At 34.6% G+C, this 25613-nt stretch overlaps 1 protein-coding gene across 1 annotated transcript; it reads left to right on the top strand.

Annotated features, from left to right (window-relative positions):
* The first annotated feature begins 1577 nt into the window (after positions 1-1577).
* Positions 1578-25129, top strand: LOC129255010 (mitogen-activated protein kinase 3-like). Its single transcript, XM_064107247.1, has 8 exons — positions 1578-1700; positions 4631-4686; positions 6707-6896; positions 15219-15423; positions 16637-16795; positions 18000-18109; positions 19550-19668; positions 20970-25129. Coding segments are annotated over exons 2-8 (795 nt in total). The 5' UTR covers positions 1578-1700; positions 4631-4675; the 3' UTR covers positions 20971-25129.
* The last annotated feature ends 484 nt before the right edge of the window (positions 25130-25613 follow it).

Here is a 25613-nt window from a genome sequence, read left to right as displayed (position 1 = left end):
CGAATTCGACCGGTGTTATGCAACAATCCTCTCAGCTCAGCAAGTGAAGAAGTGATGTATTCTTCGATGGCGGAGTAGGAGGCAACGACAAAGAGAGAGAGAGAGGGAGAGAAGGAGGAAAGAAATGCTATTTGCTCACATTTTGTGAAAGAATTAAGACGACACTGCTGTCAGTGTTGTTATTGACTATGACCATCGTCGATAATGAGCGCCTCCCCATCGGTCTGGTCTCTCCCAAAATCCATTCACTGGTGGGACACCATCGTTGCTGATTAGGCAATTGATGAACGCTATTCGCAATAATATCTATTCGCATGTATAAAGTTGACTTTCGCACGTGTTTATGTTTTGACCAAGGCGGAAGTGGAACGCGAATTGCATTATGGACTGACGTCATGAATAAATTACCCCGAGTCCAATCTCGAGTGCGTCTGCACCTATGAATTAGCGGGATAATTCGTAAAATAGCGCGCTATTACGCAAATAAACCCGAGTTGACTTGGGATTGCAATCTCGAGATTAATCCTACGAACTAGCGCGATAATTGCGTCTCCACTGCAAACTATCTCGAGATTTTTCAGATCGGGATAATTTGCCGGATCAGAAATAGCGCGCTAATTTGAAAACTCGGGATGGTGCAGACGGCCCTTTTGAATAATATGTGCTGCCCCGTTTTGCAGTTAAATCTAGATTTAAAGAGGAAGTTCACCCTGAAGAAAAGTTTGTTGTTAAAATAGGTACCAGAAAAAAGAATAAAAAACAATTCTGAAGGTTTGAGAAAAACCTATCAAAGATAAAAAGGGATCGTTTCACTTTGTGAGCAACTGATTTAAAAAATCCTCAAACTGAGATGAAACATGTGTATGAGTGGCTGTATTTGTCCTAAAAAACCTTTGTTCCTGTAGATATGATACCTTGAAACTTTGGGGATGGTATTTTTACACTAAAGGCCTAATGTTTAGCCCATTTTCAAGAACCAAAATGATTTTTTTCAAAAATCAGAACAAAGTGAAATGATCACTTTAAAGAAAGTTATTAGAATTTTAAATTTTTGATATGTGACGTCATAGACATGTACGGGCAGCTGCCTCTTTGTTTAATATGTTATATAAAATGCATAAATATCATGTCATGATGACTAAACACAAAAATTATTTGAGGAGCGGGTTTGAAATAATTTGTGATAATACTGAAGGCGCAATAGAATATTAGAAACCATTTTCAAGTTTTGTCGAATTCTATTGATTTTTTACTACATGAAAAATAGAGAAGCTGCTTGGATATATGACATCACAAAGAAAAAGAAATTAAAATTCTATTTAATATAACTTTTTTAAAATCTTTGATGGATTTTCCTCAAACATTCACCAATATTTTTTAAATTATTTTCTCTCTTACATGTATTTTTGCGATGAGCTTTTTCAGGGTGAAATTTCCCCTTGAATAATACCATATTCAATCTATAACCTTCACTCTGAAGTAATGAAGAAACAGAATTATTAGCATCTGTTGAAATAAAAATGTGTCTCATATTTCAATGTTTTTTTTCTCTGTTTTGTTTTTCCATTTGCAGTAGTGCAGTTGACACCATAAAAGGTGATAAGGTGGCCATCAAGAAAATCAGTCCATTTGAGCACCAGACATACTGCCAAAGAACCCTGAGAGAGATCAAAATACTAACACGCTTCTCTCATGAAAATGTGAGTTTATTTTCTCAGAATTATTTCATTACTAATTGTTAGCGGTTTAGCTTCCTATTATAATAAAACTTTTTCGTAATTGTTTGAAAGTTACTGTACTGTCTGTGTACAGCATATGTATATTAAGCCATAATCTTACGTACAATTTTCTTGCTCCAAAATAGTGGTTGAATTTTAAATAGAATTTTTCATTCATTCTTTTGATCACTGCATGTACATGTATGATGATTGGTCATCATGTTTTTCAGGGGGAAACAAGAGAAGTATATCCTATCAGGAGGTGATTAAAAAAATAATAATTTCATTGATTCCAAATAAAAGTTTGTATTTGTTGAACTCATTAGCAACCAAAACATGAGGGCAAGTTAAGATATTGTGCATCTTACATTTGGGACATTCATATTTTCTACCTCTGAAATTTTTTTAAAGAGCATTTGGATTTTTCTGTGATGTTATAGTATGGCAGATGCATGAAAAGAATGTTGTGGAGTTTGACGACATTTGGTCTTGGGTAATTTTTTTCAACAAAAATGTACCACTTTACATGTATGTATGGGACCACAAAAAGGAATTTTTCAAAAGAGATTCAAGTTAAAAATTCTCTGAAAGCATTTTATTGATGAACTTGTGTTAAGCTGTGAAGAAAAGTACAACACTGAACTCTATTTTATTAAAGTTTTTAATTAAAAAGCATATTGAAAGCACACCATGTATGGGACAGAAGCCCCCAATGTATGCTTCTGAATGTAATTCTGAACTTCTTCGTACTGTAGCTTCATATTCAGTTCTAAAAATGAAATGACACTATGTAAGAAATAAAATGGCCTTGGGAGTGGTTACTTCCCTAGTTATGGAAACAAACAGAAGTTATTTTTTTTCTTATGAAATTAATTAAAAAATTTATGCTCCAATTCATTCGTGTAAATCCCTCAACATTAAATTTTCTCACAAGAAGTTTGCATTGCAAGAGGATCTCGATGTAACATTTCATAATTTGTGTTTAAACATTAATAGATTATACACTGTAGATGATAAACTGCCCCTTCAGTGTTTTTGTCTCATTTCCCTGTAGATCTTTACTATTCCAATGCCAAAAAGAAGAAATTTGTATTATTTCACTGTTCAAACAATATTTGTTTTTGTGATATTCTTACATAAAGACCTTTTGCCTGTGTAGGTTTAATAATAGTAATGGAGCAATGCCTCTGGAGCTGCACAGCTCTAAAAAATTGCTTGTAAACAGAGAAGAAGAGAATATCATCTTACCAGTTTATGTATGTGATCTGTAATACAATATTCATGTTGTTTACTCTTGCCCATCTTCAAACTGTACTACTGAAAATTTTCACTTGGCTGTGCAAATTTTGTATAAAAAAGTGTATACATTACATTTGCAGAGCTGCCAAATAGTAGGATTTTGTCGTATTCCGTACGATTTTTCACTTAAAATACGACACTACGATTTTTCTAAATAAAATACGATTTTACGAAAATATAGCTATGTGCATCCGTGTATTATGTGTGTGTATATCTCATTGGCATTACGTACGTAATACCGCGCTCGTATATAGCGAGCGCGGTATTACGTTGTGTGTGTGCACAACAGGCAAGTACGATGTTCCCAGCGCTAGCGCAGCCATGGCCAATCCAGGACTCATGTGTGCGCGCGTGCATGCTTATGCATGTACTGTGTGCGAATCTCGCGGCGCTTTATCATCTTTGGTGCGAAGCTAAATTCACTGTGTAGCTACCGGTACGGTACTAGCGCGCTGGCCTGGCTGACGATACCGCATGCTCCGGCCGGCCTCGTACTCGTCTTGAGCACCGTCGTCGTTTGTGTCTGTGATCATATTTTGAACAACGGACAAAGAGAGTTAATTCTGTAATATTCATCATGGCATCGAAAGGATCTGGATCATCACGGAGACGAACATTCCTATCCGAATATACGACTAGGTGGCAATGCATAGTGGCCAGCAAGAAGAACGATTACACCGCTCGATGTACGGCATGTGCATGTGACTTCTCGATATCGCATGGCGGTGCGAAGGACATCAGCTTGCACCTAAGTCGGCAGAAGCATCGACAAGCTGTGGAAGCCATGAAAAACGTGACAACACTTGCTACATTTTGGACAAAAACAGATTTTTCTGTTATCAGAGCGGAGACGCTGATGGCGAATTTTTTTATAGAACATAACTTGCCCTTTGCAACGGCGGATCACTTTACCCAACTTGTTAAGGTCATGCTTTGAAATGAAATTCAGTGATAATCTATTAAGTAAGTGCAAAGGAGCAGCGACATCAGCAGCTGCATCAGGGTCCCACATGTAAATGAGGTAACCTATCAGTCATGCATGTAATTATGTTACTATAAAATGAAGAACCTATGAATTTACCCCCCCTAATCCTATTCAAACCTGTCGTATACATAATGTACATGTAAAAATTACAGTTGGCACAGCAAAATAATGAGATGTATGATAGGAAAGTACACGATGGGTATGAATAGGATTTTTTGTCTAAAAATAGGATTTTTGGGGTTAAATAATAGGATTTTTGTTGAAGTGTGGTTGGCAGCTCTGCATTTGAGGCTGAATACCAAAGGTGTACAGCATGTGTAAATGAGAGTGAAAATGTTAAATCTATTACCATAATTTACAAAATTATCATTAATCAGCTAGGAAAGCTTACGTGTAAAGGGGGTAGGAGAGGGGGAGGGGGGTGGATGAGAAACAGGTTTAAACAAATTGAGTGATTTTATGCAGTTTGCTACTTTTGTTGTCAGTTGACCTATCACACGATAAGTTGTTTTTAATCTTTGTGTTTCATGTGAAATTACTCCATGTCTGAAGAGAGTGGTGTATACATGTACGTACAGAATGGTGTGTTGATATATTTTTTCTCATTTTTTTCTCTCTTTGATCACAGATCATCGATATCAAAGATATTATCAAAGCAGACGCAGTTGATTCCATGAGAGATGTGTATCCTTTTTGAACTCCACATAAGTTTGTAAAATTGAATAAAAAATAAATGTGAATAAATTTGTTTCACTCTTCCCTTACTACATGTATGAAGGGGAAGTTTAACCTGACAAATAGTTTATTGTACAAATAGTAGGAAAAAAATATTGTTCAAGGTTTTAGGAGAATCCTTCATAGATTCAAAATATTAGAATTTTAATATGATTTGTGATGTCATATGTGAGCAGCTTCCCCATAAATCGGTGAGGTATAAAATCAATGAAATGTTATTTTCTCGAGAAACTGTAAATGAATCAACAGATAAACAATTTCACACCCACTCCTGAAAGGAAAAAAAATGAAAGTCATCAAGAACCATTAAGAAATTGAAATATAGCATATGGGTCAGTTGCTTCTAAATGACATCACAAACAAAAACTTAAAATACTTATTATAACTTTCTTAAATATTTTATGGATTTTCTTCAAACCTTCACCCAAAATTTCATTAGTTTGTCAGGTATTTATATCTCATAATATGCTTCAGGATAAGCATCCTCTTTAACCCATCCACTGTTTACCACTATGAAACATACAAGGCACATGATTTAGGCGTTTACATAAGTATATATCTCTGTATGATACTGGTTACCTAGCAAAATTAAATGGGCCTAGAAATACAAAATATTTAATACACTTAAACTTAGATGAATAAAAAGGTAGAATTGTGAAAATGTGATAATCATACTGTGAAAGTCAACAAGCATAACACTGAAAATTTCATCGAAATTGGATGTAAAATAAAGTATGACATTTCTAAGTTTTGCTTCATTTTACAAAACTGTTACATTCACATCCTGGTTATTATGCAAATGAGGGGATCATTGACATTGCCCAGTCTCTATTTTTGTATTTTATCATATAAAATAATTACTTGTATGTAATTTATAATTTCCTCCTGTCATATGAAACCAAGTTTTATTCCTCCCTGAACATGTGGAATTTGTTTAGTCATGTTGATTGTTATTGTCAAATCTGTAAAAAATTGAATATTGTTAATTCGAACAATCAAAAACAAGAAATAGTGTGTGAGGGCCATCCTCGACTCTCTCATTTTTATATCACTGGTTTGTGCACATCTTTTTATGAAAAATAAGCAAAACTTTTAAATGTTATTGAACTTTCTAATTTTATACATCTGATTTTGATGAAATTTTCAGCCTTATTCTTGTTTGATTTTTCTTGGGTGTACTTGACCTTAATACTAAGAATATTTTAAGGATGAAAATGCAATATCCAATACTGTAGCTGTTTATGGTAACCCCCGCCCCCTAAACTATACCATCAAGGAAAACTCATCATTGGAAAGCTGTGGAAAAGTATATCAAAATCTGAAGATGTTTAGGACAGCTCAGGAAAACACTATTTTAGAGTATTAAACCTTCTTTGACCGGGAAGATTTCTCTGTGGGAATTAGGAGACTGTTTTCAGACAATATCAGGTTGCTGCAATTACCATAGTTCTAATTCATGAGTCCACTGTTTTGAAGAGAGGACTCATGAATGAAATAGCTTACTTAACCATGGCAACAGGCGTCAATTTGGGGCACTGTAACAAAAGCACGCATCCGTATTGGACATTTTTTAATACATGTATACGCGGTAAATAAGCATAATTTCTACAGTAAATCTGCATAAACCATGGGTTCAACCGATGGTTGTCAAAATCATTTTTGTGAATTCGGGCCAAAGGGTTTTTTCAGCTGTCCTCATTATTTTTGAATTTTGAGATATGAAGTTATGACAGTCCACAGTTATGTATTTTCCACAATGTAACTGAAGTTATTTTTTTATGGTCTCATAATAGATGTTGCTGTATTATTGCTATAATAGTGCATGAATTCTTTTATAAGCAAAGCCAGTTTCAATTTCATTTTGTAAGAAGTTTCAAGAAAGCTACTTTAAAACAGAAGAAGAAACATCAGTATTTTATTGTTGCTATTTCGGTAGTATTTCCTTGACTTGTTGGTGATCCCCATTTAGATATATTGTGCAAACTCTGATGGAAACAGATTTGTACAAGCTGCTGAAGGCCCAGCCATTGAGTAATGAACACATCTGCTACTTCCTCTATCAGATCCTCCGAGGGCTCAAGTATATCCACTCAGCTAATGTTCTTCATAGGGACCTCAAACCAAGCAACCTGCTCCTCAATACTACTTGTGATCTTAAGGTAAGTGAAGTGGGCATCTAATCAAGCTGGTTAAGCTTGGATCATATTTCATCCATTGCAGTATTAAGATGTGCTGGAGATGGGAAAAATCCTAGATACTTGTTATTTTTCTTTGGACTCACCTTGCTCTTGGTCAGTATCCTAGAGATGACATTTTGGAAATGTCTGCGGTCCTAGTCGTATAGGCTAATACTTTCTCCCATAGGTGAAAACATGCTTGATGCAACATTTGCTTACCAGATAGTGGAGCACATGATATTCAGAAACACAGAAACACTAAATCATCAATCTGCTGTAGAGGTACATTGTAATAAAGAGCAACAAAAAATGTCAGGACATTATCCCCATGTGCATCATTTATATTTACATGTCTTTGCAAATATGCCACATCATTGTTAGGTATCTTGTCTATTTATTACCACTTCAAAGAAATTTATAATACCATGCAGCGTTTATGAAATTTTTTAAATGTGGAAATTTTTTAAATCTCTAAATCATGACTTTTGAGCTTCTGGAGTAATACTTTACTTCTTTTACAGGTTGGCAGTTCTGATAAAATGTGAAATTGAGGGTAGGACATCCAAAATGAAAAAAACTGTAAAATTCACCTTTTTTCTTCACTAGCCACAAAGGGTAACTTCAAGGTAACTTCAAAATGAATAATAAAAATATCTTGTGCATTGTAATTTTGCGATACAGTTATGTAAAAAATGTACACCGATGTCAGTGTTGTAAATGATAGTAACCTAAACGGCCCATTGTTTCCACATTTCAATCCCACATGTTCCAATTTGAGTGTGTTCATCCAATGTTGAGATTGCCAACAGAGCTCTCTGGTGTATGAAGTCATACATGTACATGACAGCAGTAGATATTGATGGGAGTATGAAAAAAGGAGAACATAAAGGGAAGGATAGAGGTATCTTAAAAAATAAAGATGAATTGAAGGATCTAGAATAGGCCTATAATCAAAGAAGGATTTAGGAAATGAAAACAAGGGAGAGAGGTTGAAGTGATGCAAAAACAGGGGAGGGAAAATGTTACCAAAAAATACAAAATAATTTGAATTAAGATAATGGAAGGGGTATAATGATGTCCAGGAGGGCTGGATAATGAAAAAAGAAGAAAATCAGATACTGGTAGATGGGGAAATATTAATATATCTTTGACAAATGATTGAAACCATAGATATGCCTCTAAAGAAAGGGAGGACATGATGGTGAACCAAAAATATGAGCAACAGACTGATGTGATGGGGGGGGGGGGTACATGTATGACAAAAATAAGACAGAATGATCTCCATGTAGATCTAGTGTGACTTAAACTGAAAGTAATCTTTTAGAGTCAAGAAAGAACTTAAGAGAATATTCTTCTTTTTCTTGATAATTTCCAAATAATTCAAAGTGATTTCAAGGAAATATGGAAAATAGATGGTAATTTCATGGATGTAAAGATGTGAAGTGTCGGTAACTTTTGGGGAAGTTTTTTTTGTTTGTTTTTTGTCCTTGCAGGTGAACCACTTGTTTATTAATAGAGTCTAAACATTTTTCAAAGTAAAGGTAATGAATCAGGTCTCATGTATAATTTGATGCATTAATATTGTAAAAGGAGATTTCATTTGCTTTGATTTTTTTTGTTGCGATAGAATGGAAGAATCTGCACCGATGTGTCCGAGAATACATGTATGCACATAAAATATTTGATTTTATCCCTTGTGTGCTGATAAGCAGATTTCTGTGCACATGTTTTCATGAGAACCAATTTCAAATAGGATTCCCCATTTGGCTCCATGGGAATCGAATTGCATTTCTGGCAACATGTCATTACCATTCGAGTCTGTTAATCACCCAAGGCTATAGGTAGTAATTACTGAGATTATTCAAAGCCTTCTTTATTTACCTTTCAGTTCTAAATTGATGTTTGTATCTTCAAACATCGTATAACTGGAGTTTGTGCATAGTGACTAAAAAGGCTTTTATTTTTCTTCTATCATCAGTGTCAAATGAAAATTATTGACATTTCAAATGCAAACATGCCTGTGCTATTGGCTGATCGCATATTGCATACTTTTACTTCTAAAATAAAAAAAAACATTTCCAATCGGATTTGCACCGTCATACTCATTTATGAACCAAGTACATATTTATAAGTTACTGCTAGTTGTTACCTACTCTTCCATTAAATTTCATTTATCATGTTCTTTATAGCCCCTACATGTACATGTACAGTAGGCACATGTAATTAATATTCCATTTCCAAAGGTTTTTGCCTTTTTGTTTTTAGCGCGACATTTGCAATGGCGGGATTCTTGCCTCCATGATTAGATCTAGCCGCAGTGGTCAGCGGGCATGGCAGCCAGACCCTGCCAGAGTTGTGGCGATTAAATCCATCGAGATGCGCTAGCTTGCATCTCTCCTCAAAAACCACAATTCTCAATGACTTCAAAATCATGTTAAGAAAAAGATGTATTCTCCTTATCTTATTCTTAAAAAGGTTTTTAAGCATGTGGAAGAGCAAGTGTGCACAAGTTGCACCCTCAAGACTGGTTTGTTATGTGATGGTATGGCTAATCCTCCAGGCCAAGCAGCAGGTTCCAGCCCACTCACTATCACGTTGTTTGATGTTGTGTCCGGTATTAAGGGGGACGTTGACTGAAATTAACAATGTTCTTCTTCAGTGGATAAACGTGAGCAGTCGATAAGTTGACTTTCACTTTCCATTGATGAGTACTACGTCCATGTTGCAGCAAATGAAAACTCCTTTATTAGCTGATGATGCAAGCCCCATCTGATTGTGAATTTCTAAATGAGAATTGAATTGAAAATGAGTCTTGGCTTGTAACAGGATACATGTACAGTGAAATAGACTTCAATAGATCTTTTTTTCATCAGTCTTATTTTTCTAAATAGTACATGCTACCAGTTTGGAACTTGAGCAGGTTCAAGTAGATTTCACCTCAATGTAGCTTACATTAAACTACAGTACATTAATTTGAAGGGGAAGACACACTTAATATTTGGCTTTGTTAATTTATTGATGATGCTGGATTACCAGACCATCATACTCTGTTCAAAACACTGAGTCCAATGATGCATCACGATAGTCCCATCTCGTTTTTCACAGATTCAAACCACAAGATTTGAGAATTTCAGCTTTTTCTCAAGAAGGTGCTAAAATGTTGAGCTTGAACAAGCTTGGGCTGATGTGAACTCTCCACACTAGCGATCTGGAGCTCCACCTGGCCTTCAGCTTAATGACGTCTTTAGCCTATAAATGTAGCAGATGTAATAGTGATTTGACACAGCAGCATCAAGTAAAAAAAGTCCCAGACATCAATCAATTGTTTGTTAACAGACAGAGAAGGCCATTAATGTTCCATTGAAACAAATGAGTAACCAGCTTCTTTATGACAAGAAATAGGTTCTTTCTCTGATGGGAAAAATAGTTGTTTATATTGTTGATTACTCAATATAGATTGCATTAGACTTGTTTACATTGGCGGCCCAGAAATGAATACTCCCTGATACTGATGAGGTTTTTTTTTTTTTTTTGGGGGGGGGGGATGGCAAGCCAATTACTTGTACATGTACATATATGTACATGAGGCTTTCCTTGGATTGGTACCATTATTAATCAAAACTTAGCAACATAAGTACTATTATTATTATTATATTAATACCCCAGCCAACGAAGTTTGAAGGGTATTGGTAAGTAGGAATCAATGGGCTGGTAGGCGGACATCAGTCTGTTGCAAATCTTGTGGTTCAAACCACTTTTTAACCGATTCTCATGAAATTTGAAACACATTGATCTTAGGGTATAGATGTGCGAGATCTATATATTTTGTGTGTGTGTCGGAAATCATGTTATTCCATGGTAATGGTACATTTATATTATGGCAAAAATTAAGTAAAAAATTTTCGGTTTGAATCACTTCATTAGTTTTCAACCAATTCTCATGAATTTTGGCTCACATTTTTTTTGAGGTAAAGATGTGTCAGACTCATTTTTTGCATGTGTCAGAAATCATGTTGCTATGGAAACAGCATTATATTTGCGAAAATTAGGTAAAAATCTGCTTCATCATTTTTCAACCAATTCTCATGAAATTTGGTCACGTGCTTGGCGTGGCACTTAAAGGAGAATGAAACTCTTGGAGCAAGTTAGCTTTTGTGAAAGCAGAAAAATCAAAGAATAAGATCAACAAAAGTTTGAGTATAATAGGACTAGCAAAAGAAGAGTTATGAGCATTTGAATGTCGAGATCACTAATGCTATGGAGATCCTCCCATTGGCAATGCGACCAAGATCTATGATGTCACAGATGAACAACTCTCCCCTTTTGGACACTGAAAATATACCCCAAAACATCTCTTTTTGCTCATTCTAATCATATGACAAACGATTCATCAATGATATAATGTTGTGAAACCTCTGTACTTGTCCTCTCATAAAGAGAACACCTCACCTTGTGATAGACTCTATAAAAGTGAGAATATAAGTGAAATAAGTACTAAAGTAATGAGGGAGTTGTACGTGTGTGACATCACAGATCTTGGTCGCATTGCCAATGGGAGGATCTACATGGCATTAGTGATCTCAATATTCAAATGCTCATAACTTTCTTATTATTCATTCAATCTTCCTCAAACTTTCAACAATATGTTTCTTTGATTTTTCTCTTTGATATGGATTCAGCTGGTTTCAAGGGTTTCATTCTCCTTTAACGTATTGTTAATACGTACGCAATAATATTACCTATGAAGTATGAATGTACATACATGTACGTAATAATTGATAGACCAGATTGAAAATGGTGACTTTTCAATTTTCATAGAAATTTCATTGTATTAGAATCCTATCATTTCAGAGGTGCGCATTAATTTAAACACTCAATTGATTTCAGTTGGTGAAGGTTTAGTATGATACTTGAGCTTGAGTGGGCAGATTCGAACTTGCTTCTTGTCAAAACCAGGTTACTATATAAAAGCTGAAGTGAAAGGTGACCTACTTTCATCCATCTTGCCAGGGGCATAATTGTCTTGCCCGATAATGATATTAATGAGCCGTCTTCTTCATCTAGATGTACACTGACAAATGACTTTGTGATGATTTCATCTCCAAACCGAGCCATGTACCTGTAGTTTATAACTGGGTGTGTTTTACTCTCTGTGTGTACAGTGGTGGCTGAGTGTAGGTTACACGCATCAGATAATGGGATTATTTGTGTCCAGATCAAGAAATAGGTTCTGGATACATGTTTATTATTGTAAAGGTTGCTTGTATCATCAAATTTTGCATCATATGTATAAAGATATTAATCACATCCTTTTAAATCTTGCCACCATCTTTTCAATTTCTATTCCAGCTGTTAAATATATATTTTTCTGCTTTTGGGTATTATCTGAAAATACAAATTGATGCACATGTAATGCACATAATATACTTCTCTCTCTCACTTTCTTTCCTTTCTTTTGATACTTTATTTTTGCCTTTAGCATTTTGTAGTATACATTATGCTAAAGGCAAAAGTATGTTTTTTTTAACCACACAAATTGTTATAAGGATTTTTATAGCTGTGATAGATTATTTTAAACCTTGCTTCAATCCTATTTTTTTTTCAAAAATTAATTATTTACTGCTTATCTGCAAAACTGGATTGATGCATGTGTGTGTTAGAGTTTTAACAGATGAGTATCACTATCAATTAGAATTATGTCTGGGACCAACATTTAACACCGGAAAGACATGACGAGGACTTGAACCTTGAATATCTGCATCAATTTGTAACTTACCTAATGTAGCTTGGATTACAGGTGCGTGCCACAACGCTCAACATCTTCAGAGGGATTTAAGTTATGTAAATTATGGAGAAGATTAATTGTTAATAAATTCTCCTCCCCCTATAAGTGCTGATACATGTATATACCTGTAGATGTTCCAAGTAATTATACCTTCTTCTCATGTGAGGAAGGTATGCGTAATCTCATGGATTTACCTTATGCAAATGACTCTCTCCTACTTGTCATCTGTATATTATTAGAAAGTGAATATTCCACATGCTGTTGCATGGACAAAAGGTAATCGTATTGTTACTTGCTTCATTTTAAAGTGCTCTAAGATGTAGATTTATTAAAAAGTGAGCACTTGACCAAACTTTTGTGACCTTTGTATGATGGAACTTGTGTTTCGCTCATTCTCTTCAGTCCATATAATTTTGACCTGGCAGCAGCATTCTTAACCTCATGGAAACTGGGCCTGCATTGTGACCTGCCACCCCCAAACCAACAAAAAGTCGCCCAAAGAGAATTAAAAAAATTAATTGAGGTTGATAAGGTACATTCTAAGTTTCAAAATGATATATAACTTGTGAAAATTGATCAAAATTAACCCACATAAATACTTGATTGAATGCAGAAGAAATGCAGCTCCGGCTTTAATAAAAAAAAAGTAGAAATTAAGGTTTGAAGTTTGGGTTCACTCAAGTGTAAATGTGTACACTGTGCGATCTCAGTATTAACTTTCAAGCACTTGTCAAAACTGGCAATGTAACCCACGATCACTTTTCCCACAAATGTAATAACGCACTTTACCTACATTTAGCGCATGACACTGGCACTGGTCCGATGGTCCCAGACTGGTACAAATTGCTGTCGGGCCAGTAACTTTTCAGAAATAGCCAGATTTATTGGTCCGATATGGACTTTGCGAAATGCAAGAAATGGTGTCATATGAATGGTAAACAAATTTGAAAATATGGGACCGTGGTAAGGGTAAGCAATATGCATATATATTTGCTGATCATCTTCAATATTGACATTGAAGTACGTTTTTTTGTGTGAACCATATCACATACTTAATTGCACAAGATTCACAGGGATATACCATTGATATTTTTGGACACTCATAGTATTCATTTTGTTGCCAGGGAAGAAAATAGATGAATTGTAGGTGAGTTTTTATTTTTTTATTTTTTTATTTTGGACATAAATATTTTCCATGTAAATCAACATTGAAATCTTAACCAAAGTTAAGTTTTTGAAATGTCATTTTAACTTTGAAAGTATATGAATGTAGTGCATGAAAACTGGACATATAAGTAATCAAGCATCACTGACCATCGTTCCTTAGTTTCAGGTCACATGACCAAGGTCAAAACTCATTTAGGGTCAATGAACCTTGCCCAAGTTAAGGTATTTTGTTGAGTTGAATGCCATCATAAATTTGAAAGGTGTTCTGCTTTTTCTGCTAGCCTGTCTACATGTAAACTGTATACAAGCATCTAGATCTTGCTCAAGCAAGGTAATTGTGATGTCACAAAGGAATTTTACTTTCACAACAAACCAATTGAGGGACAGTGTACTTTTATTTTGTGTAAAGCCCAGCACGCATTATGCGACGCGATTGCACCTTGATCCGATTGCAAACCCACAATGCACTGCAACTGTGACCTGCGTTGTTGCAGTAGGATTGCAGACCAAATCTAAGACATTTGATGTCAAATTTTCTGCAATTTTGCTAATTACAGCCTATCAGATTTATCCTAGACGATGGTGTCATGGCCAATTTGCTGCACATAGAATGGCTGCAGATAACACATATTTTCAGAGTATAGCCAGAGATCCGCAGGCAATCTGCATACTTTCGGGTTAACTGCATGTGACTTGCGGCTGCTGTGGATCTCTACTGGTGTTCTAGTTCATAAAACTTGGACATAAGGGTAATCAAGTATTACTGAACATCCTGCCTGAGTTTCAGGTCACTAGACCAAGGTCAAAGGTCATTTAAGGTCAATGAACTTAGACCATGGAACCTGCAGGATATTACGTGTAACTCACCCGAAACAAGTTTTGATCATGTTCAAAACTTTTCTGCGGGTATATCAGACTTCTGTGCGCTGCTGCGCGCAACTGCGTGGGAGATACAAGCGAGATCCTGCCAATGCGGGTGACCTGCGGGTAGCAAAAATAATTACCTTCAAATCACATGCAAGGCTTGCACGGAATGATGTAATGATGTGACATAGCCTTTAGTATGCAAAATATATTTCAGCACATCCAATTGATAAGAGGGAATACATCAACTATTTGTATGATCACTTCCTGGGTGATCATACTCAGGTTATTGGAATAGACATCTTTCCTTCAGGTGAGAAAAGATAACTACATGTACATGTAAAACCAGATTGCCACAAAAGTGATTATTCCATCACCTTCTGCAAAGGTATTTTTTATGCTATATGGGTTTATATACATGTATCCAAACAGTGTATCAGAGCAGTAAAATGCAAGTACTTGTATGCTTCTTTATCCATTTTTTTCAGATCTGTGACTTTGGTCTCGCACGAATAGCAGATCCTGGCCATGACCATACTGGTTTCTTGACGGAATACGTAGCAACACGATGGTACCGTGCACCAGAGATCATGCTGAATTCCAAAGGTTACACCAAGTCCATTGATATCTGGTCTGTAGGTTGCATTTTGGCAGAGATGGTGAGCCAGAGACCCATCTTTCCTGGAAAGCACTGTATCCTTTTTACTTGTCTCAATATGATGAGAGCCATCTGGGGTTCTGATGATTGAATGAATCACCATACACGTAAGGCCAAGTAAAATAATATATGTATCTTGTCCCCGCCCGCTTCAATTTTTGAAGCCGCCTCAATTTATATTTTATTTTTTGTTCAAAAAAGAGAGAAATATATTTTTATCATAAAAAATCAGGCAAGGAAGATTCTCATAGTGGACTTTATAAAGTTTTCTCATGTTTTAAAAGCAAAAATACAGAAGAGAGAGAGAAACACAAAGTTAGCAATTTTCCTTGTTTCAAATGGCAAGTCGTTTTGCACCATTTTCTTTTCTAGCTGGCCGCCTATAGCATGCAAAGCCAATTGCAAACAGCCTATGCACTCAAGGGAGCTGTGATGCAAAATCTTGCTTCTAAGAAATCTTACACAGAACTTTAAAATTTTAATAAAAGTCACTTTTACACCAATAAAATGCCCTTCTTCAGTCCATGTTGCTGAAATCTGCTGTACCCTGGTCATTTGCAAGCATCAAAAGGAGGAAATATCACCTCTGTTGACTCAAAAAGATTGAGTTGCAAATGATTCAATACACACAAAAACACATAGTGGGTAAATCACAGTCCCACATGTGCATTTTTGTGTGGGTTGATACAGGGTTTCTTTCGAAGCTCTATCTTTTCTGGCCAAAAATAAACAGATGATTCCTTTCTTTATTGTTATAAATGACTTCTTAAATGACTTTTGAGAAAGACTATACATTGGGAGGGCATTTCATTGGTATGAAATGAAGATTTTTCTGACATTTTGGCAGATATGGGGAAGTACTTTTATTACAGTTCTTTACATCTTTTTTTTTGCTCTGTCTCCTACTTCTCTTTTTTTTTTCTTTATTTTTGACAGTGGTTAAAATATATTTTTTTAAATCTTCTTTTAGGTAAATTTATTTTGTTTTCTTTTCGTATTGTATTTCTTGAAAATTCTATTTTTTGTTTGTTTCCCCTTTGTTTCCACACAACCTGGGAACAATGCAATTCATTTATTCTCTTTCAATCATTTCATATTTACAATCATAGAACAATTTATATTTTACCACATACAACATATAAATCAATTTGCAAAATATAGTAACAGCAACAATGTCTGCAAATTGAAGTTGTCAAATCTGTGTAGTAACCCAACGGTTGTTGTCCTTGACTTGATGGTGAATCTCAGATCTAGATCAGCTGAACCACATCCTTGGAATTATAGGTACACCAACCCCAGATGACCTGAAATGCATCATCAATGTGAAGGCTAGATCATACCTTCAAGGACTGCCCATTAAGGAAAAAGTCCCCTTTGGAGTTATGTACCCCAAAGCATGTAAAAAAGGTAAGTAGCTGATTTGAGAGATAGCTTTGATAATTGTCCAATACATGATTTTGATGACAATAATGATGGCGATTATGATGATGATGTTGAATACCTTAGATGATATTTTGAGGGATTGCTATTTTGTTGGATATTAAAGGGCAAGTGACCAGTCTACCTTAATAAAAAAGTTTATTTGGCTAATTTGAAAAGAGAAAAACCAGACAAGCTTCACACAAAATTCCACCAAAATCGGTTGTATGTTAAAATATTAAGAAAGTTACAATATTGTAAAGTTGCACTTAATTTCACAAAATTGTTTATGCATATCGTATTCAGTATGCAAATGAGAGAATCATGTCACTTGATATGTCTTTTGTATTCTATTATATGAAATGTGTAATATTTTGATCTTCTCTTCACTTTAATGTTAAAATCCTTCTTGACAGTGTGGGATTCCCATTGTTGTAACCTATCGCCTTACGAGGAAGACTTTCCTTATTGTCAAATGTGCAAAATATGAAATATTTTATAATTTGAACAATAAAATACAAAAGAAATTGTGACATCACCGACTCTCTCATTTGCATATCATTGTATTATGCATATACACATAAGTATTTTGTGAAAAGTATGAAGCAAAATTTTTAAATGCCACAACTTTCTTATTTTGCATCTGATTTTGATGAAATTTTCAGCATTATACTCATTTGATTTTCTTATTTAAATTGACTTCTTTGGTTGGGGTGGACTGGACCTCTCAGGAACAGCTCTTAGACTATCGAAAGCACTTTGTGAGAAGTGATAGCGTCTAGGCTGATGGCGATATGAAAGAAATCAATAACTTATGCAAAGTGACCTGAAATGGACAAAAGGGCATCTGTAACATATGCAAAGTGACCTGAAATGGACAAAAGGGCATCAGGAAGGTCATGCATGAAGGATTTTGAAAAATGAAGTTGTTGTGCAACCAGAGATGTTAACGAATATAGATATGAAATTTTGAATGAATTTGAATAGAGGAAGGGGTCGAACAGCGATGCACAACATTTCGGGGAGACCAAGAAAGAGGAGAAGAAAAATAAATAATCAGAACAAAATAGATTCAGAGTGTGATAAAAAAGAAGACATACCACAGATAACATTGCATCTATTATGTACAATTGTTTTTCTTTTGTGATAACATTCTAAGACTGGTTTAACTATTATTTTCTTCCTTACAAAGCTGTTGATTTGCTGGATAAGATGCTGTCATTTAACCCTGACAAGAGGATAACCGTTGAGCAAGCTCTAGCACACCCCTACTTGGAGCAATACTATGACCCAGAAGATGAGGTAGGTTATGATATTTTTTAAAATTTCATTTCATTTCAAGGAAGACATATCAAAGATCAATACAATAGATTGACAGGAGAATAATGCTACTGTGACTCTTGCACGATATTTTAGTTTATGACTAGTTTGCGCATGGAATCGTGCCATGTCGATCCATCTGAAGTATGTAGGCCAGTGTGCTCAAAATGCCATTATTAAAACAAAAAATTCACCAAAGACTGAATATCAACCACTTTCAGTCCTTTATTTCTTTATCTATGTTTATAGAACTTTCTCAAGCCTATATTTCAAACCTTCAATCCACCTAGTAGAGCTATGGAAACACAAGTAATGAGCAGGTGTTCTTGCTTGAAGTTAGCGGCATGTATTGTTATAATCTGATTTTGTGGATGTGGCCATTTTGTCTGTTGAGTTGTAAACAGAACAAAATGCAGCTTCTGCTCACTGGGATTATAATGCTAAGGGCCACATCACAATAATTCAAACTTTCATAGTTACTGCTTTGTCCCCCCAAAAAAGATGCATTCAAATATTGATATTTTATTTATATATTCATGTTAAATGTCCTATTCAGTCGAGAGGATATTTTACAATGGGGATGAGGAGACATAAAAAAAACCCAAATATAAGTATAAGGGCTTAGTCAAAGCAGCCAGGCACTGGAGCACTGCTGCTGGCATCACAGGTTTGATTCCTTGAAATAAATAAATTAGAAATTCACCGAATGAAAGTCCACCACTTTAAAATTGTTTCATATGACTTGGTCAATTTGGAAACATGATTTCCATGCAAGACTTCTCACTTTTCTTACTTGAATTTATCAGCCCATAATGTTACGATATTGAATTTGCGCTGCCATGTTTGTTTACAATTACACTCCCTACCATTCTTTGCTTCTCACCGTGAGATGGTGCTATGACTCCAGCGGTCAATGTGGAGTAGTTACAATTTACAAACCAACAAATAAAATATTGCAGTGCCCATATATGATGCAATATTATAATGCTACAGATGGATAGATTCAAAGCATTACAATCGATAAATCCTCCTTCGTAATCTTATTTCCATGCTCAACTTGGTTTATAAAAGATTTAAAATTTGATATTTGAAAGTTTTGATATATTAAAAGCCTAGATTTTATTCTATATTTTGCTCTCAAATTACTTTTTTTCCCATAAAGACACAGAATTTCTATTATGTATTCTGTGTTTCACCATTCCACCAGTCTCTGTCAGAAAATCATAGGTCAAAACAACTGTAGGACTCGCTGCTACATGGAACAAAATAATGAGTTTGTTTTATACTTAAAACACAAAAAGAAAACAATACTCCACCTCACAATGTATCCAGTGGTTCATTGTGCTATTGAACATTATCATCCTAGCTATGTTGTTAAGCATCTATGTATAAAGTATATGTACCATTGATTTTTGTTTCCAGCCTGTGAAAGAAGAACCGTTCACATTTGCCACAGAGCTGGATGACTTACCAAAAGAAAAACTGAAGGAGATGATCTTCGAAGAAGCCAGTAAATTCAATCCACCACCAAAATCTCAATGGTAAGAGTTTTTGTAGTTTTACACTGGGCATGGGAGCAATCATTGAACACTTAAATGATTTGAATGGCTTTCCACCAGTCAGTAAATTACAACCAGTATTCATATTAATATGTTCGGCAGATCCCGAATAGAGATTTAGGATATTAAAAATACCTAAATGCACATTATATTATCATTATGGATAGGTGATCATTCTCTTGCATGTTTGTCAGCTGGTTGCTTTGAAACTTCATTCACATTGTAGTTACGTCATACATCAGTTTTAGGTTTTATGAAGGGGTCACAAATTATTTGATTGCCTTAATATTTGGAACAAGAATACATGACTGCCCGCTTGCTATGCTTACATTTCAATGTATTTGTTGCGCTTACAATGTTATAGCAACAATATTTTCTTCACCTAACAAAGTTAATTATTTTCACGAAAGTCTCTGCCATCCAGCAGTTGCTGTTTGCTGCACCGAGCAGTACGCTGCAAATAAAAGATAAAATGAAGTTGGAAAAACAATTGTTTATCTTATACCAGAGACCACGCAAAAGGGCATCTTCACAAACAATTACAAGGTGGATTAGAATGGTAATGAAATCATCAGGCATAGATACAGACCTGTACAAATCCCATTCTAAATGGGCAGCATCCACTTCTCTTGCCAAATGAGAAAATGTTTTTTTGAAGTTTTATAACAAGGCAGTGGAGGTCTAGCAAATGCCCTTCACATATTAAAGCAGTTTTGTATCCAATGATTTACAGTGTCTACAAGTAGCAGGTTAGACTGGTTTGACTTGAATTTGGCTCTTGTGACTAATGAGTCGAAATAAAATAGAATTAAGCGAGAACATACAGTTTGAAATTTGATCCTGATCTTATGAGTAATTGGAGGATAGAGAATACATGCTCTCCTCTCCTGCCCTTACTCAGGATCTTTAGCTATATTTACATATGCATAGTATTTGTTTTGTTTTCTTTAGTAGTCACAGTTGCTCTGAAAATAGAAATGTATACTTAGTAGGCGGTATTCTCTAATCTGCAGTTACTTGTAAATTAAGGATCAAACAGTAAGTTCCTGTTTAATCTTCCTATTTGCCAAAACTTATGTATTTCAATTTGATTTTTAAAAATTAAATTGTTTTATAATTCTGTTTTCAGCCATACCACTTAAAGATGAACATAGTAGTTCATTGCTGGTATGGAAATGGTAATTTCAATTTTCTCTGAAGGATCAGATATGATTACCACACTAAATTCTTATCACTAATTGTGCAACTATTTGCACTTCATCATATGTTCTTTCCTCTCTCAGATAGCTGAAATTTGACAAGTGGAACCTTCCTGACAACTGCCGTAAAGTACAGAGGGGACAACAAATGGACAGATTGATCGAGATGGAGAGGAAAGGGCAGAGATATTTGTATATTATATATTTTTCCCTTTAGGTTGGTGTAGTGTAGTAAAAGCAGTGGCTAAAATTTGACCATGTTTTATGAGAGTATATCTTCAACTCTGTATAGGTTCAGTGGTAAGAGTTTTCAAATGGGGACTCTTATAATAGTATTATGAGTTATTTGAGATCTGTTAAAAGGAGGCAATATACAAGACAGGAGCAAATGTTGAAATCACCAATAATTTTTTTTTTGAAATTCCATGAATACTTCTCAGACTTGAACCCACAATCTGGAATAAATACTAATGCTCTTACATTGATTCTTTGAGTGTGTAATGGAATTTAGTGATTTTTAGAGTCTAATCTGAAGGTAAATTTGTAATTTACAATTTCCACATTAGGCAAATATTCACATCGATATATTGGTATCACCATATGAAAATTGTTAGAGAGGACCCTTAAGTTTGCAATTTGTTATTTATTTCCACTGCTTCTCGATGGTCTAAGGGGTTGAGCTGAATAGGTTAATAAAGTAAGGAAGATGATTTGCATGAATGATTTATGATTGTATAGTTATGGATGATTCTAAATTTAAAGGAGAATAGGGTGTGTCTTGCATATTTGTACACGCTCTTGAAATCATGCATATATAATCTAATGTACAAAGTTTATAATGTTTATACGTAAAATAGAGAAACATTGATGATTATATCAACAGATGTTATACAAAAATGTGAATTAGATGATCATGTTTGTGTAACATTTTTATTGTTGATGTACATGTATTGTACTTTTTATTCTTGAAGTATATGTATTTGAATGCATGAATTTTCTTGAGGGAAATCTAGTTGAAAAATATGTGATCATGTATTATAGTTGCATGGTATTTCTGTGCATGTTGGTGAACAAAATGCATTTTGAAGATAACCTGTTGGCAATAGTGCCATATCCACCAATATGAAATTACAGTCCTCTACTATAATTAAATGCTCTTGTGAAGCAGATTTGCTCTTAGTGGCATTTGTATTGAACAGTCCTTGATTTGAGATAACTGTACTATCCATTAGTTACAATATTATGGTTGTGCGGTCCCCTATTGTTAGTGTGAATATATCACAATAGAAGCCTGTGTATGAAGGACATCCACAGTTAACCCTGCATTCACACATTGATATTATATATATCAAGTGATTGTACATATAATATGGCCATTCATTTAGGTTATTTCAAGCTATTGTTTGAGTTTGAATTTTTGCTCAGAATTCCACCCATAGGTTGATAAACATTACTGCCAAATGATATTGCTGAAGACATTTTAAAAACATATATCCATTATACTCTATAAGAGGTTACTTACTCTTAATCATGCCTCCATATTGTACACAATGTCTATGAGAAAGGAAATCAGAATTTTAACAAATGAGGCTTTGTTTCATGGAAATTTTTTTTTCCTAAATGTTTTTATAATTCTTTATTAAAATTTACATTTAGGAGTATTTATTTCTCTAATCCTGCTATTCGACCTTGCTGGATAACCATAAAAATCAGAAGATATTTGATGGCTCAGAGGATATTATTTAGAAGTACAATTTGTCATGGTGATGTGAAAACACCTGCAGCACCTCTTATTTTTTCATTGCTTTGGATTAATAACCTTTGATCATATGTGCACATTGCATAAGGGCATTTCTTTGTGATGTGACGTACAGAAATATGCTAAGGATATTTTTGGCTGAAGCAATCAATTATGGGTCATTCATAGTCATTTTATTGAACTGACTTAAAGGAGAAACAAGATAAGGAAAAAAAAATGTTAATATTCCCTTGGGCTTTGCCAACACTGTATTACCTGTAAGTTATAAGTGAAAGTAAACTTTTATCTTTCTCTATCACTCTGAAAAGTTAGGGATAGGATAGTGTGAACCATTTCCCCATGTATATATGTCCGCCAGAGCTTCGCACTTGTTGGAAGATTTCCTTGATATGGGAGTAGAATATGTTTCCCATGTATATTGGAGTAGAATATGTTTCCCATGTATATTGGAGTATGATGAGGAGAGGTGATAACTCTCCTAGTTACGAGTCTTGAAATGATTTGTAAGCAACTCAAGTAATGTAAAATATTAGTTTTCTAGTGTCCCTGATGTAGAATGTATGATAAGGGATATGGATGATACAGTAGGTGTTTCATCAGAGATAAGGCCATTGCATCACATTTCCAATGTTAATTTGCTGCAGGATAATCAAGGATGACTTTACTTTGATATTGTAAAAAAGGCATTTTCCTTATTTAGAGATTTGTAAATTGAATGAAAGTTTGTCATTCCAAGTGATTTCTGTAACAAAGTGTATATTTTCTATTAATCACATGTAAATCTTTATTATGGAGCTATGTGTTACATATGTAGGTGTGAATTGACACTGTTTAATGATAGTGCACAACTTTTTGTCCACCTGTACAGAATAAATAAGGTTCTTAAAGAATATTCTTTACTGAAAATTACAATCATTACATTTTACTTCTCAATAATAGAAAGGGCTAAGATTGTACATTTTTTATCATGAAATGTTTTCTTTGCCCATAATACATTTCTTGACAACCTTGGAGAGGAGAAATCTATTGATTCTAGTCCTAACAATTCCCTTTTTATTGTTAAGTGTTGTATTTCATGACATTTAGACCTTGAGATTACCGGAACAAGGGAACCATGTTGGCAAATTCTAAATCTCTGTCCCCAAGGCAATTCCAAGAGAGGTATTTGACTACCGTATCATAATTTTGTCCTAATAAAGTCATTGTTAACTCCTTAGTAATAATGTGAAGCCACACTGCTCTACACAAACACAAAGGTGGCTGCTGTAATCATGTCTTTGTTGACATATATACCACATCCATGGTTCTTTTCTGGACGCAGGGCAGGTCAATCACAACACACAATATATTAATATTTCTCTTTGACTCGCAACCTTCTACCATGTGCTCAGCAGGTATGTGGATCTGCTTGTTAGGCATGAGTTAATATAATTTCATTATTGACATATGCTCATCGGGTGAATCTTTCAAAACATTTATGCTTCTTACAAAATCTATTCAGTTCAGTACCAGTCCTCTTGAAGATGTTACTTAGCTCTCAATTTACATGTTCACTTGTCAATTGCAATGAAAGCAGTGAACATAGCTGAGAGAATGAACTCAATATCTTCTAATGAAAAACTCAAATTTCCACAAAGAATCAACAGATTTAAAAAGATATAATGGTCACTACACTCTTATAGGATTGGAATGTCAGAAAGTACTTTAATAAAGCTTTTAGAAAGGCTTTGAATGGATCTCCTTGACCCTGTCAGGTTTTCCCAATATCTATCTACTCTATTGGGTTTTCATGAGGAAGGTGAAGAGCTGCCACCATTTTGGTATTGTCATAGTAGCAATTACTTTGCCTCAATAAGACTGGTGAAGACTCACCTATATATGTCCCTTCTTTCATCTTGTATTGTGATACACAAACAAGTTCATGCAATTAGGAAAATAAAAACACTACTGAACTGTGATATATGCATTAGGTAGCTCTTCTATAAAAGTTCACTTTATTTTTCTGTATTCCAAAGACTAAAAATAATAGGAAGTTAATATTGTAAGATATATTGCAAGATTTTTATTGATCTTTTAGAGATATGACTTGCTTATGAAAATATATATATAAGTATATGTTTGTGCAAAGTATGTGGCACTTTCCATGACAAATAGATTATGCAGCAAAAATTTAGAAAGAAAAAAGTTATATGAGTGTCTTGTAAAACTATTACAATATATCCTTTACGCATGTGTATAGTTTGGTTGCCAACTTTGTTCACTATGTGAATTTGATGTCGTTTTCAACTTTTGTTATACAGAATTTATAATATTATAATAATGTAATTGGGATAAGTTATGCTAGCATGCCGCAGCATAAACATTGTAGTGTTATGATCTTAGATGCAGAGTAAAAAAAAGAAGAGATAATTTAATATTGAAGGAACTTCTGACAAATTATTATAGCTTCAAATTCACAATAAATGTACAGTACTTCACAAAATAATTTGATTGTTTAATTGCATTTTTTTGTTTGCCAAACTTCTTTCTCTTTGATTTTATTCTTGTTTTCTACTCTAATCTCTTGGCTTATCTACGGAGACAAGCGTTATATGTGCCCTTAGCCCTACTTTCAGGGGGTGCAAAAAAAAAAAAAGAATTAAAACCTTAGATGTTAAAGATAATGAACAATGCAACTCAAAGAAGACATCTGCATAATTAATTGGAAGTCATGTAAAAATTTCAGCCCCAGCAATGATTGATGGAATGGATAAGATTCCAATGCTTGCTTTTCTTATCAGATGAAATATCAGATGGAAATATAACCCTTGCTCACCAAGGGTTATATTTTTTAGTAATGTGATGATGATGATCCACAGCATTTATTTTGGGCCATATTTTTGTTAAAAACATCCATAGGTGCAGGCTCATACAATTAAACTAATTACTTCACATCTGCTGAAATGAGTGAGTTTTGAGGTACAATTGAA

Source organism: Lytechinus pictus, chromosome 2 (assembly GCF_037042905.1).
Source record: "Lytechinus pictus isolate F3 Inbred chromosome 2, Lp3.0, whole genome shotgun sequence".
In the NCBI taxonomy this organism is placed as follows: domain Eukaryota; kingdom Metazoa; phylum Echinodermata; class Echinoidea; order Temnopleuroida; family Toxopneustidae; genus Lytechinus; species Lytechinus pictus.
Note: the sequence above shows the minus strand (reverse complement) of the source record. Positions and strands in the feature narration are given on the sequence as shown.

Bases quoted from the DNA above. Each gene is read 5' to 3' on its own strand.
- LOC129255010 (XM_064107247.1), top strand. The intron at 16,796-17,999 runs GTAAGTAGCTGA...TTCCTTACAAAG, and splicing joins CCCCAAAGCATGTAAAAAAG to CTGTTGATTTGCTGGATAAG. The intron at 18,110-19,549 runs GTAGGTTATGAT...TTTTGTTTCCAG, and splicing joins ACTATGACCCAGAAGATGAG to CCTGTGAAAGAAGAACCGTT.